At 52.8% G+C, this 13,944-nt stretch overlaps 1 protein-coding gene across 1 annotated transcript in view; it reads left to right on the top strand.

Annotated features, from left to right (window-relative positions):
• The window catches only part of KCNK9 (potassium two pore domain channel subfamily K member 9), a 92,681-nt gene extending 82,206 nt beyond the window's left edge, over positions 1 to 10,475 (top strand). Inside the window, exon 2 of the mRNA XM_065903451.1 lies at positions 9,634 to 10,475. Coding sequence (XP_065759523.1) covers positions 9,634 to 10,475 — 842 coding nt within the window. The remainder of the gene's footprint in view (positions 1 to 9,633) is intronic.
• Positions 10,476 to 13,944: the final 3,469 nt, after the last annotated feature.

Below are 13,944 nucleotides of genomic sequence, written 5' to 3'. Positions count from 1 at the left end.
TCGTTCTTTAAGAGAATTTGTGCCTATTTTAATTCCTACAGGCACAGAATCCTTGCGTGTCCTTTATAAATATTTCATTCTCTTCCAGCAGCAAATTTCTTGACGTCCACACGCCTTGGTGGCCGCCTCCTTCCCTGGGCTGCACCTCTGGTGGACGGCTCTCACCTGGCTCCTGGCCTTGACGGCCGCCCCCACTTGGAGTGGCAGAGTGCCCCGGGAGCTTGGGGCCTCGGTGAACTCGACCAAGGAGAACGAGGTGGCCTGGGCAGGGAGGGAGGGGACCGCCCATGGTCCCTGAAGGGCAGAGTCTAACCCAGCCTGTCCTGATCCCCAGGGGCCAGTCTTGTTTCCCGCCCCCCCCCCCCCAACAGTGTTCTGGAGGGGAATTCAGAGCCAGGTTGGTCATTTCTGGCCAAGGGATCCTGGCAGGCTTCACGGAGGGGCACTGCACAGTGGGGGAAGCTTTGCAAATGGTGAAGGGCTGCGAAAGTCCTAAGAGGTCGTTTACGGCCAGCTGTTGATGGGCTTAGATTTCGGGGGAGCCACGGGCAGTCCTGGAGTGTCAGGAGTGAGGCTGGTCTGCGACCCCCATTGCCTTATACTTTTCTCAGTGAGGACAGCCCACTGGACGGTCACGGCATCTTAGGGAATCTCAGCCCAGAGCAGGAGCCAGGCCTGGGAACTTCTCAAACCTGGCGGCTGCCACGCTCCTGGGAAATCTAGCAGGAAGTCGGGGTGGGGGCACAGGGCGTTTTTCTGGGAGTGCTGCCTGTCGCCTCAGTGGGCTCTTTGGGGCGCCCCCAACCCAATAGGAACCATCAGTTTCATTATCTTCCTTGCCCGCCTGGCTCCCTTGTGGGGACAGAGCCTATTCATTTGTTTTATTTGTTAGCCCGCTGCAGCCCCGAGATGCAGGCCTCTTCTCTGCAAAACCTCTCCCAGGACAGATCAAAGAGACCCACTAAGTATATTAAAGGGGCCGTGAAAATCAGGCCGGATGATGCAGTGTCTCGGGCAAAGCTGCCCCCGGCTGTGCCGGGCTCGGGATAGGCCAGGGCCTCAAGGTAGGCCTGGAAGATGGAGGTCCCGTGTGCAGGGATGCTGCCTTCTAAATTCTGAGTGACTGCCCCGTGCCAGGCTCTGGGATGTGCCAGGGCGGGCCAGGAGTGGGCTTCTGCCCACCTGGGAGCCGCATTCTGGTGAGAAGGCAGTGGAAGAGAGGAGGGCAGTGGAAGGAGGAGAAGGACGGGGGGATCTCCGTCCCCACCCAGAGGCCCAGCCCCACGGTGGCTGCAGCAGGCGGAATCCCGAAGGAGATGTGTGGTCCAGGTGGTGGTCCTGCCCCAGGAGCTCCCAGGCCCCCGGCCCGGGCTCGGGGATGGGAGGAGATGCAGAAGGAAGCAGTTGAGAAGGCTGGTGGTGCGGGCAGGCCGCGGGGCAGCTCTGTCGTGTCCAGGCATGGCTGGCTGAGGACCCGATGCGGGTGCCCACGTGTGGGAGGCACGCCCGGTGTCCGTGTGTCATCCTGGGTGGGGGCTCAGGTCCGGGTGCCCTGGCCCGAAGGCTGCAGAGCGCGGGTCTGGGTGAAGGCACGGAGAAGGGCCGTGAACCAGCATCAGTTCTGGGGCGTCGGTCCACTTGTGCTGCAGTAACAGAATGCCAGACTGCGGGGCTCACAGAGCAGACGTGTCTCAGAGTTCTGGAGGCTGGAAGTCAGAGATCCAGGTGACAGAGGGTTCAGTGCCTGGGGGGGAGGGTGGGCTCTCATCCTTCCTGCCGATGGCCACCTTCTCGCCAAGTGCTCATGTGACAGAGACAGAGGACTGCTGGCTCCTTCGTCTCCTTATAAGGGGACCAGTCCCATCAGAGGGGCCCGCATTCATGACCTCATGTAAACCTCATCCCAGAGGCTCCATCCCGAATGTCTTCTCCTTGGGGAACTGCAGGAGCGTTCAGTCCACAGCAGGGACCTGATGCCCTGGTAAGTGGTCAGTTCCTGCTGCCTCTCTGTCCCTCTCTGTTCCTCCCTGTCCTCGGCCCCATTTCACAGACAAGGAAACAGAGGTGTCTTTCTCAGACGCTCAGGAGTCCAGACAGCTCTTCAAGGTGGGGCTTGCTGTCTGAACAGTTCTACCTCCTCTCTGGGTTTGCAGGTCAGGAAGCCCGTGCAAGTGTGGAGCTGGACTCTGCAGCCTCTGTGGGTCTCACTCTGCCCATCTGGTTAGTGGGGAGGTCGGCTGGGCAAAGTGCAGGTTCTTCTCCAGGCTGAATCCCCACGTTCCTCTTGGTGCATAGCCCTGCAGCTCTTGCACGCTCCACCCCCACCCCTGGGCTCAGCCTCTGGGTGCTCTTCTGGGGCGAGGTGCATGGACTGGGCTGTGAAGCGGAGCTCGAGGGTCTTCCGTTCTCCTGAACCTCCGTCACCCACCATGTCCACCTGCCTTGCCCTCAGTGCTCCTGGAGGGGGAGCCAGGATCCTCAGGCCCCAAGCGGATGCCCGTTACCTCTGCCCTTGGCCTGGTCCTGGGCTCTGCCACAGGACCCCGGGCCCAGGGGGAGGGCCTGATTGTTACAGCGGGACAAGACAGGAAGCGCTGAGTAACGTCCAAATTCCAGCGGAGACAGCAGCCTGGGAGAATTCCACACACCTCTCCTCCTGGTGGGCTCCTATTCATCCAGCAGTGACCCTGCACTGATGCCCCAGTCTGAGCAGGGAGCCTCCTCCATGCTTCTATCACATCCAGCATGGGCTCCGGGGTAGAACTTTCCACCAGGCAAAGCTGATGATGCTGAGATTCTGACGCTGCGCTCAGCCTCCCAGTTTTGTGTCTTGTGTTCACCAGATCCTCCCACAACCCACACAGGGCCTGGTGGAGAGGACGCCGGCCAGCGTTGAGCTGAGGCCCCTCTTGCACCCTCCCTGGGCCCTCCACACCAGCCCCACCGCTCCAGTGAGCTAAGCTGGGTCTCAGTCCTGGGGTCACTCTGGTAAGGGCTCCACCTCCTGTCATGGCCCCGAGGCGCCTGAATTTGATTCAGAGTCTGTGTCCCCATCAGCTCCAGCTTTGGGCTGGGACCTGGGAGCACCTCTGGGGGTGGGCCTCCCCCCGACCCTGCTCCACCCACCTGTCTCCTGGTCAGCAACAATGTCCTGGGAGCCGCAAGGCGAGGACCCAGCAGGGGCTGGCGGGCGAGTGAGCCGGGATGGGGCATTGCCTGAAATGCACTCTGGGCTGACTCCCTGTGCTTGGACCCTGAACTGGCGTCCTGGAGCTCACAGAGCAGGAATCAGAGCTGCCGTGTGTGCACACTGGGGGTGGCTTTGCAGGCTGTCACTGGTCCCCACAGCTGTCCTCATGCCCAGGGGCCTGGCTCCTTAGGACCACAAGCACGTCTGAGTCTCAGGCTCTGCATCCATGGAGAGTCAGCAGTGAGGGGGCTGCAGGGGTGAGTGCAGAGGGACAGTGAGAGCCACCGTGTCCCCTGCATGCAGGGAGCTTCCTACCCAGCGGCCTGTGGCCTTTGCGTGGCCCAGCCTGAGGAGATCTGGGTATCAGTTGTGCTGGTCATTGCTGGGCTCCCGCAGGGCTGGGGAGGGATGACCCATCTCCTGTGGAGTGTCTGTGACCTGATCTTACTGTCCCCTTCCAGCTGCATTTCCCACATCCATCCGGTGACGTGAGTGAGTCTTCTGAGGTCACAGAGCAGGAGCCCAGAGGCTTCCGCCTGGGGCTGGGGTTTCAAAGTCTCTCCTGGGCCCTATGCACACCTCCTGAAACCCATATGGGTCAATTTTAGAAGTCTCTTTGATGAAAGGATGAACTGTTTACAATGATGGAAGGATGAACAGTTTACGATGATGGAAGGATGAACAGTATGGCCCTAGGTGGGATTCCTGAGGTTATGTTGGTGGAGGAGAAAGTGGCTCCCAGTGCTCGGAGAAGCCTAGAGCTTAGAGGCTCTCGGGGGAGCAGGGGTCATGGGGGAGCCTAGAGTCTTAGAGGGCAAAGCTGGACAGAGGTGTGGCTCTGAACTCACGGGGTTGGGCCTCACAGGTGGGGTAGAAGGTGACCGAGGAGAACACGCACCAGCCTGGGAGTCCTCGGTAGCATTGTGACTCCCATGCCCTCCACCTAGGGGAGCTCTGGCCGTGGGCTGGCTGGCGGCCCTAAGATAGCAGGGGAAGACGAAAAGCCCCTGTTGGCCCCCCGTACCAAGCACAGGTAGTGTGCATAAAGGCCCAGGGTGAGTCTGGATAACATATGACTAGATGCTTGAATCCAGCTCCGCCTAAGGAGGCCAGGCTGCCTTCATTCACTCACAGATTAGAAACAAAAAGGCAGTCTTTTAGGATTTGAGTTGTCATATAGGTTTTGTGATGGCATCGAGTATTTGTAGCTGGTTCTCTTTTTGGGTTTTCTATCCTGTTGCATTGAGCTATCGGTCTGTTTCTGTGCCAGTGCCATACTGTTTTGATTACTGTAGCCTTGTAGGATAGTCTGAAGTCAGGGAGCCTGATTCCTCCTAGTCCATTTTTCCTTCTCAAGATTGCCTTGTCTATTCATTCAGTAGTGAAAGGCCTCAGAGACCGGTAGGGCACGTACCAGGTGTCCTAGCAGAAAGAGAATAAGTCAAAAGAAACAGAAGAAATAGTAGCCAAAGCTCATCAAATTTGGTGAAAGACACAAATTTACAGATTCAAGAGACTCGGTAAACTTCAAGCAAGATAAATACAGAGAAAACATCAGAATCAAGCTGCCAAAAACCAGAGAGAAAACCTTGAAAGCATCAGAGAGAAACAGTGCATCACATACGTGAAACAACTATTTGAACAGCACTTACTTCTTAATCATAAACACCAGAGGCCAGGAAACAGTGGAACAACATCCTTAAAGAGTCTTTTAAATACCATAACCCACAACTCTATCCAGGGAAAATATCTTTTGAGAATGAAGACAAAATCCACTCTCAGAATCAAAACTTGTTTCCAGCTGCTCTGAAGAGCAGCATGATTTCTAAAGGAGGTGCTTCTGTCTGGAGGGAAACGATGCCAGATGGAGACTGAGGTCTTCAGGAAAGAACAAAGCGCATCTTGGTAAACAAGTGGGTTTATATTTATACAAAATGCAGGGGTGGGAGTCCCATGACATCTCCATATAGCTCACCTGTGCAGCTGATATAAAACCCAGATGGATGCTGGAAAACAGTAGATGGTTGGCAACTTAATAAGGCAGTAAATTAGCTAGTGGTTCGGGATGAGATCTATTTACGGGAAGGAAACCAGCATAGTATTTGCTGGGTCAAAACCAGGTGCCCAGCCCCCAGCCCTTCCTGTGATGGGTGAAGCAGTGGCCCTTCTCAGGGCCTGGACAGCAGTATGCCTGTGTATCCTGTCCGTGGGGGTGTCAGTTCTGCAGCCCGCCACCCTGCAGAAAGAAAGAATGCCATCATTTTGACAACCCGTGGTATATCTCACTGGTTTGTTACAGTGATGACATCCCTTAGCAAGACAGGTACACAAGCGTGTGGGCCCGGAACACCCCAAAGCTTAGGGTCTTCCAGGTGAGTAAGTCTCCCAGGGCCCCAGTGGTCCAGGGTGCAGGACTGTCCCTGCTGCAGCTGCCGTCTCGCAGAGCCTTCCAGGAAGAAGGATGCTGTGCTGGATGCCTTCAGTCTCCCCATCGAGATGCACCCATTTTCACCCTGCTCCCCACTGGGGAGGCTAAGTCTGTCTGAGCCACCTCTAGGGCTTCTTGGCCCTCTGGGATCCAGCCGAGTTCATCCATGGGACAGACCCAGCAGGAGGTCTGAGGAAGGGAGGGAGATGAGGACCTTGGTAGTTGACCTCTTCAGCGGATTCATGCCCTGGAGTGACTCTATAAGTGCCAGCAGCTACATCCACGGTGTGTAGACTGACAGCTCTCCATGACTGCTGGAGGTAGCACTCTCAACTTGAACAGTTAATTAATAGGCTATTTATAGCGTGGGAGTGTGAGGAGGGTAGAAGGTGTGGTGGCCTGGGATGAGTAGAGCCCTTGGCTGATATGCCATGTGTATGCTCCACTGGATCTGCTTCCCATATCTTCTTATGATACAGTGTGGTGGGCACTGCATGCAAACAGGACGCATGTGAAGCCTACATATAGAATATTCATTAAGTATCAATGGTAGGCACAGACATGGCACCTGCGGACGCATTATACAAATACACGTGGCACACGCTTGGAACTTCGTGAAAGGTGGATGTGTTAGAGGAAATGGATGTGGATGGGAAGCACAGAGGCGAAAGCCACATACCATCTACATATGTTAGACTAACTGGCGTGCAGAGCATCTCCTGCATCCCCACAGCACACACACTTGGTGTAGGATGCGGGTAGGCGTGGAGGGCACTCAGGACACGGGATCTGTGCGCCACATGTGTGCCCATGCTGTGGGGGCCACACACATCGTATCTCAACAGTACTGTTTAGTTCCTAAGTTGCGTCCAACTCTTTGCAACCCCATGGACTGTAGCCCACCAGGCTCTTCTGTCCATGGGATTTCCCAGGCAAGAATCCTGAAGTGGGTTGCCTTTTCCTCCTTCAGGGGATCCTCCTGACCCAGGGATGGAACCCACATCCCCTACATTGGCAGGCGGATTCTTTACTGCTGAGCCACCAGGGAAGCTCTCAATAGCATTCACACTATCTACAGACTACAGTACAAGGGAGGCAGCGGAGGGCATACAAAATGCACATATGCCACGAGTGAGGAAAGATGGCCTCTCCTTCCCAAGAAGAAATCATAGTTAATATACAGAAACCTGCTATATTTCTATATGCTAACAACAAAAGATGAGAAAGAGAAATTGAGGAACTAATCCCATTTTTGATTTAATTTTTTTAATTGGAATACGATCACTTTACAATGCTGTGTTAGTTTCTGCTAACAGTGCAATGAAGTGAATTATCTACGCGTGTGTACATAGCCCCTCCCACCCACCCCCACAGGCCACCGCAGAGCACTGGGCTGGTCTTCCTGTGCTAAGCAGCAGGTTCCCACTACCCACCTTACACATGGTGGCGTGTATATTCAGTCCTGATCCCCCATGCAGCCCACCTTCCCCTTGCCCTATGTCCGCATGTCCATTCTCTGTGTCTGTGTTTCTATTCCTGTCCTGGAAATAGGCTCATCTGTACCATTTTCTAGATTCTGCATGTATGCATTGTTGTTCAGTTGCTCAGTTGTGTCCAACTCTTTGCGACCTCATGGACTGCAGCGCACCAGGCTTCCCTGTCCTTTACTCTCTCCTGGAGTTTGCTCAAACTCATGTCCATTGAGTCGGTGATACTATCCAACCACCTCATCCTCTGCTGTCCCCTTCTCCTTTTGCCTTCAATCTTTCCCAGCATCAGGATCTTTTCTAGTGAGCTGACTCTTTGTGTCAGGTGGCCAAAGTATTGGAGTTTTAGCATCAGGCCTTCTGATGAATATTCGGGATTTATTTCCTTTAGGATTGAGTTTGATCTCCTTTCTGTCCAAGGGACTCTCAAGACTCTTCTCCAGGACCACTATGTGAAAGCATCAATATATGTGTTAATACAAAGTTTGTTTTTCTGACTGACTTATTCCTCTCTTCAGATCAGATAATTTCTATTGATATGCCTATGATTTTCTTCTTGCTGTGTCCTTGTCTGACCTTTCTGGTCCAACTCCAATGTTGTCCTGCCATTCCTCCTCTTTCATAAAGGCCGTGGGGTCTCTGAGGGGGTCAGATCTCTGTGCTGCCTCAATGGGACTGAGGGCCAGAGAGGGTAGGAACTTGTGATGTCACCTCTGCAGTGAAAGTGTGACTCCCAGTCAGGCAGGACGAGGCACAAGTTCATGGCAGGGGAGACACGGGCAGGCTGAACGTAAGTGATGTATCCCTGGTGGAGAGGTGTGGGCTAGAGCAGTCAGGGTAGGCTTCCTGAAGGAGGCAGTGGGAGGGAGCAGGTCCCTACTGAGTCCCAGGCTCTGCTCTTTGGTCTCAGCAGATCTGCACAATAACCTACCTCAAAGTTATTATCCTGTGTAACAGGTGAGGACACCCAGGCTGGGAGAGGTGGTCTGCAGCCCATGGTAATACACCTGGGTTAAATGACCATGAGCATGTGGCTCAGGGGAGCACCAGGGAAACCCTTCTTGGTGGGGCAGGACTGGAGATGTTGGAAGTTCATGTTCATCCTCCAAGTTTGCAGTCCACATACCGCCTGTGATCCTGGTTTTTTTTCTCCCCGGGCAGTGTCAGTCCTGGAACTTGAACTAGCCTTAGATTCCTCCTGCCATATTGTGCCAGCCCTGCCTGGGCTCTGACATGATCACTGTGCAGCTGAATCACCCTGGAATTTCACCTTTCCAGCACCACCATGCTCAGTTGAACCTGAGGGAATACAGGCTCAACTTTGCATAGCTCATGCAGGGAATCCACAGAGGGGTGTTCTGTGGAGCTGTGTGAGGAGTTTCAGAGGCACCTACACATGTGGGATCTTTCAGGATTATGTGTCCCCTCGATTCTGACAAGGCCACATTCACACAGTGGCACGGATTTACTGTCCTTTGTTAAAGAGGTATTTTGTGTGCTTGGTATTTCTCTAGGTGCAGGGATACTGCAGGGAACAAAGGAGGTAAACATCTTTGCCCCTGTGGTGTTTATGCTCCACTCAGCAGGGACCTTTAGATTCAAGACCTCTGCTTGTAAGCCTCATTTACTGAAAACTCTGGGTTTAAATCCCAATTCTGAAGAAATCAAATTACCCAGCTATTAAATAACTGTTTTCCTGCCAGTGGTGTCAGATGCATTGTGTCTGCATTGTCTGTTTTATAGGGTCAGCACAGGTTAGAAAGAGGTGGTGTATGATGGGGGTCGCACAGACCAACTAGTTGATTGGCTACCTGAGCTGGGCACAGGGAGCCTGGGCAGGAGGCAGGGGCTTCTCCAGACCATGCTGAGCTTCCTGGCACCACCCTTGAGGCTGTGGAAACTGGGGTTCTTTCTCCCCCCTTACCAGCACACGCAGAAACGACTCAAGTGGATCCATCATCCCCTTCCACCCTGTGCACCCCTCTTACCTTCCAAGGTGTCCCGCCTCCCTGGGTGGCCCCACTGCTCCCAGTGGGGGAGGCGCAAGGATTCACACTTCGCGGGCTTTCCACCCACCTGTCCTCCTAACCGGGCCACAGACCCAGCGTTTATTTTAGAATACAATTATGGTTGTCAACAGTAACAACAAGAAAATCCCGTTAGCATTCTTCGACCGTTTGCTCTTAGGGATGATACATGGTGAGCGTACTTCATTTTTCTCCCTTGGGCTGCCTACGTCTGCAGCTCTCTGCAAAATCGAATGAGTGAATATGCTGCTTTTCTTTGGAAAGCCTTTGTGTTACTCTAAGAACAGTAAAATGACTCCCAAACTCCTCCTCCGACTGCCCTAAATTAAGTGCTCCAAACTTGGAGGAGCATTTCTTCATTGATTCTTGCCTGTTCTTCCCACCACCCCACCGCAGGTTACGCCCCAACTGCAATGCCCACACATCCACCCCACCCCACTCCACCTTGACTCGAGGAGACCCCGCCTCACTGCCTCTGCATTTTCTCATCTCCTCCCGCAGGTTACGGGCATGCCGCTCCCGGCACGGACGCGGGCAAGGCCTTCTGCATGTTCTACGCGGTGCTGGGCATCCCGCTGACGCTGGTCATGTTCCAGAGCCTGGGCGAGCGGATGAACACGTTTGTGCGCTATCTGCTGAAGCGCATCAAGAGGTGCTGCGGCCTGCGCAACACGGAGGTGTCCATGGAGAACATGGTGACCGTGGGCTTCTTTTCCTGCATGGGGACGCTGTGCATCGGCGCGGCCGCCTTCTCCCAGTGCGAGGAGTGGAGCTTCTTCCACGCCTACTACTACTGCTTCATCACGTTGACTACCATTGGGTTCGGGGACTACGTGGCCCTGCAGACCAAGGGCGCCCTGCAGAAGAAGCCGCTCTACGTGGCCTTTAGCTTTATGTATATCCTGGTGGGGCTGACAGTCATCGGGGCCTTCCTCAACCTGGTGGTCCTCAGGTTCCTGACCATGAACAGCGAGGACGAGCGGCGGGACGCCGAGGAGCGGGCGTCCCTGGCCGGGAACCGCAGCAGCATGGTCATCCACATCCCCGAGGAGGCGCGGCAGGGCCGGCCCCGGTGCAAGGCGGACGTGGCGGACCTGCCGTCCGTGTGCTCCTGCACCTGCTACCGCCCGCGGGAGTACGGCGGCCGCTCGGCGGCGCATCAGAACTCCTTCAGCGCCAAGCTCGCCCCCCAGTACTTCCACTCCATCTCCTACAAGATCGAGGAGATCTCGCCAAGCACATTAAAAAACAGCCTCTTTCCGTCCCCTATCAGCTCCATCTCCCCCGGGTTACACAGCTTTACCGACAACCACAGGCTGATGAGACGACGGAAGTCCATCTAGGTCTGGGGCGGGAAATACAAGCCCGAGTCTTGTGTCCTCTTTGACGTTCAGTCTCATGGGCCCAACTTGTCTTATTTATTATGATTATCCTTTATGATTATGATTATCGTCATCATTTTTTTTTTTCCTTTCTCTCCTTCCTTCCTTTCTTGGTTTCATTTCTTCCCCACCTTTCCAGCGAGACAGAGCAGGCCAAAGGGAAAAGCAAGCCCGTCTTCCTCTGAAACTCGCATCTGAGCATGAAGCATGGATTTGTCCTTCTTCCCAGCAAAGTATGCCTTACATTTCTCCCCAGCCTGCCCCATATCTCGGGGTGGGGAGGGGTGGCTTTCCCAGGACAGGTGTGAGACCCAGACAAGGAGACAGCCCAGAGGATAACGACCCAAAGTTGCATACCCCGCTGAGTGCCCACCACAGTGGCATCTCTGACCCAACTCCTTTCTCCTCCTCCCAAGCAGCGGGTGGCCGTACGTGTGTGGTCTGAGTGTGTGCGAGTGAGGGCACACCCCAGTGTGCGTCTGCGTGTGTGTGCGTGACGAGATGGAAAGTGCCAGGTGTTCATCTTTCTTTTCCATCACACAGTTCTGTTAATAGCCCGCTTTTGGCTGCTTCCAAACAAAAAGGGGAAAACAAAACCCAGGAGGTTCTTGATTTATCATCTTGCCGAATCAAGCATGTTCCATAAGCAGCCTTTATCCCAGGCGTGTCATGATCACATTTTTTAACTGCTAGGTTCTAAATTCTATTAACTTCTTTTTAGGGGGTGGGTGGGCAAGCCGTCATGGATCATCGTAGCTTGCCAGTTCAAAAATTTTTTAAACAAGCATGCACTTTGTTAAACTGGTATGCGTTAACAACACAAGAAAACAAAAAACTAGCAATGGAATAATCAAAAGCCAATAATATTAATTTATTAGAGACATTTTTAATTTTGCCATCTCTAGTTCCAACAATTTTCCATGTAACTGGAAGTGTCAGGGGAAGCTGGAAAATTGTTGCAACTGCAGAGTATCTATTTTATTATTTCTCTCTTATTTATGTGACAATGTGGATGATGTGTGCAGCGTACCTACATGAGTGAGAATTATAGTCTGGGATGCTTCGATGAGAATGGGTGTTAGTAAGTGGATGTGGTTTCTTTTCCTAATGAACAATGACAGGGCATTCCTCATTTTAAAGACTATATATAATGTATTTTAAAGCGTGTCTCCAACCACATTTGATTTGTAAACAAGGGAATGTTGATGTTGGTCTCAGGAAGAGTTTGGAGGCAAGGAGCTGCGTCTTGGCCTGCTGGGAACTTGTCAATCTCAGGGGATGACTTTTTCTGAGTAATGGAGAAATTCCTCCCCACTCTCAATAGGGGATGACCCCCAAAGTGAAGGCCTCCTTATCTCCTGGGGGCCAGCTGGGCTGTAGAAGGTGGCATCTTGAAGGCCCTTCCCACGCAGGAATAAAGGAAAGTCTGACCTCCAGATTCATGGAGGGGACCTTCATTCCCTCGTCACTGTCTCTGCCATCTCTAAAAAATCAGCCATCCTCATTCCCCTTTTTCAAAAACTGGAAGTTCACGGCTCTGGGATGGAAATGGGCTTTGGCTGGGCCACTCAGAAGGGGAAGTGGGAGTCCCAGTGTGGTCTCCCAGAATGGAGGGTCTGCTGCCTAGGAAGAGCAGACCTCCAAGGTTTCCCGAGAGACGGCCCCAGTTCGCCCACCCCAAGTGTTTGGGCCATTGGACTGAACACAGCCCTCGAGATTTCCCTGAAAAGGCAAGCACTTTAATCCCTTTGTCTGGGACATGGGGTCTGCGGAAGGAGTCTGGGAACCTGATTCTCTAGACTAAAATGCACAGTTACCAACCTTCAAGGCCGTATCGATTAACTCATTTTTAAGATTAAAAGAAAAAATTGAGGTCTCTAAAATCTGTCTAGAGAACAGAAGCTGTTGTTCTTTAAATTTTTTCTCTCTTGAAAGAGCTCCTTGGCTCTAGGGTGTCACAGGAGCAAGAGTATCTGTGCGTATTTGCAGATTGTTTCATGCTCTGGAGGAGGGTACTTGGAGTAAGTGTGGGTTTCTCATGAAAATCTTTGTAAGACTTGCCCTCGAATGGGTGTGTGATAATCTTTATCTGTAAAGCAACAGAGGCACTGAGAAGGTAAGTGATTTGCTCAATGTCAGAAAACCAGCCTTGACTAGAATGAGACTTTAGTTTCAGTCTGGACCCCCAAGAGGGTCCAAGAAACTGACTCCGCCATGCCATGACACCCTCATTTAGCCCTCAGATGAGGGAACCTGCTTCTCTTTCTCTGCACGTAAATACACCAGGTTCTTAAAGTCAGAGAAACATGGGCTCAACCCTTCATTTAGGACTATTGCCCCCACCAGGGTACAGCAGTCATAAAGGGACCTGCTTCTGCTTGAAGTCTTCCCACTCGTTCTCCTCCTACTGCTTTCCTGGCTGCTTTGTTAAGGCTGTCACTCACACCCTCCCCCAACAGTCCCTGTTGCTGGACTTCTTAGCATCTCAGACCCAAGTCTTTCCACCTCATACCTGGTGACTTCCTTCTTTCAGCCCAGGTTTTCCACACTCTTCTTCCGGTTGACCACGCCCACCCAGGAAGTGGGAAGAAGTCTCAACAAGTTGTTTGGATTCGGGCTTCAACTTGTGTTAAAGCAAGCTGAGGAAGAGCCACATTCTACCAGAATCATAGGAAATAGGCCTGCCACCCAGTCCCTGATGGGGTCTAGAGATCAACACACTACGTAGATACTTAGATGTTTTGGATTCTTGCTTGAATGCTTTCCCACTGGGAGATCTCAATCCATCCCCTCCGTCAAAGACCAAAGGAAGCTAGGCAATGGTATTGATTATCCCAGCAGCTCTGGGCACCATGCTTTCTAGAGACCATTCCATTTTAATCTTTATGACATCCATCCATCCTGGGTGGATGGTGCTGTCACACTGCCCTGCTAGACTCTTTACATAGGAGTGAACCAATCTGTTTGGGTTTTGAGGTACCTAGTCAGCACCAGGGCTGAGATCAGAGTTCTTTCCTTCCACACTCCATCCTGAAACTCAGGCAGCAGCCTGGTAAATACAGCTCTAAATTAAAACACACTCTGAAGCATCTGTTGTATTACTCTTGTGCATCGCCCATTGGGGAGGAGGGTACTAGCACTTTGGAATGATTGCAGCAGATCACTTGCAGCCCGGGAATCCCCCCTGGGTCCCTAATCCTTGCAGGAAAGGAAGCAGATGGATGTAGACTGCTGCCCATGATGCCTGCCTTTGCAGGTGCTCACTAAAACCCATCCATATAAAAGGGCGAGTTGACTGCTTAATCTTGGCTTACCGCTGGGTCTCTGCACATGGGGCCTCAACTGGGAGACTGGATGATGACTTGGAAACCCACAGATAAGCCTAGGAAGGTCATTCTTCTCTGCCTCCAAATCCAAAAACCTTGTGGGT

This window comes from Muntiacus reevesi, chromosome 12 (assembly GCF_963930625.1).
Source record: "Muntiacus reevesi chromosome 12, mMunRee1.1, whole genome shotgun sequence".
NCBI lineage: Eukaryota > Metazoa > Chordata > Mammalia > Artiodactyla > Cervidae > Muntiacus > Muntiacus reevesi.
This window is presented reverse-complemented; position numbering and strand designations above follow the sequence as displayed.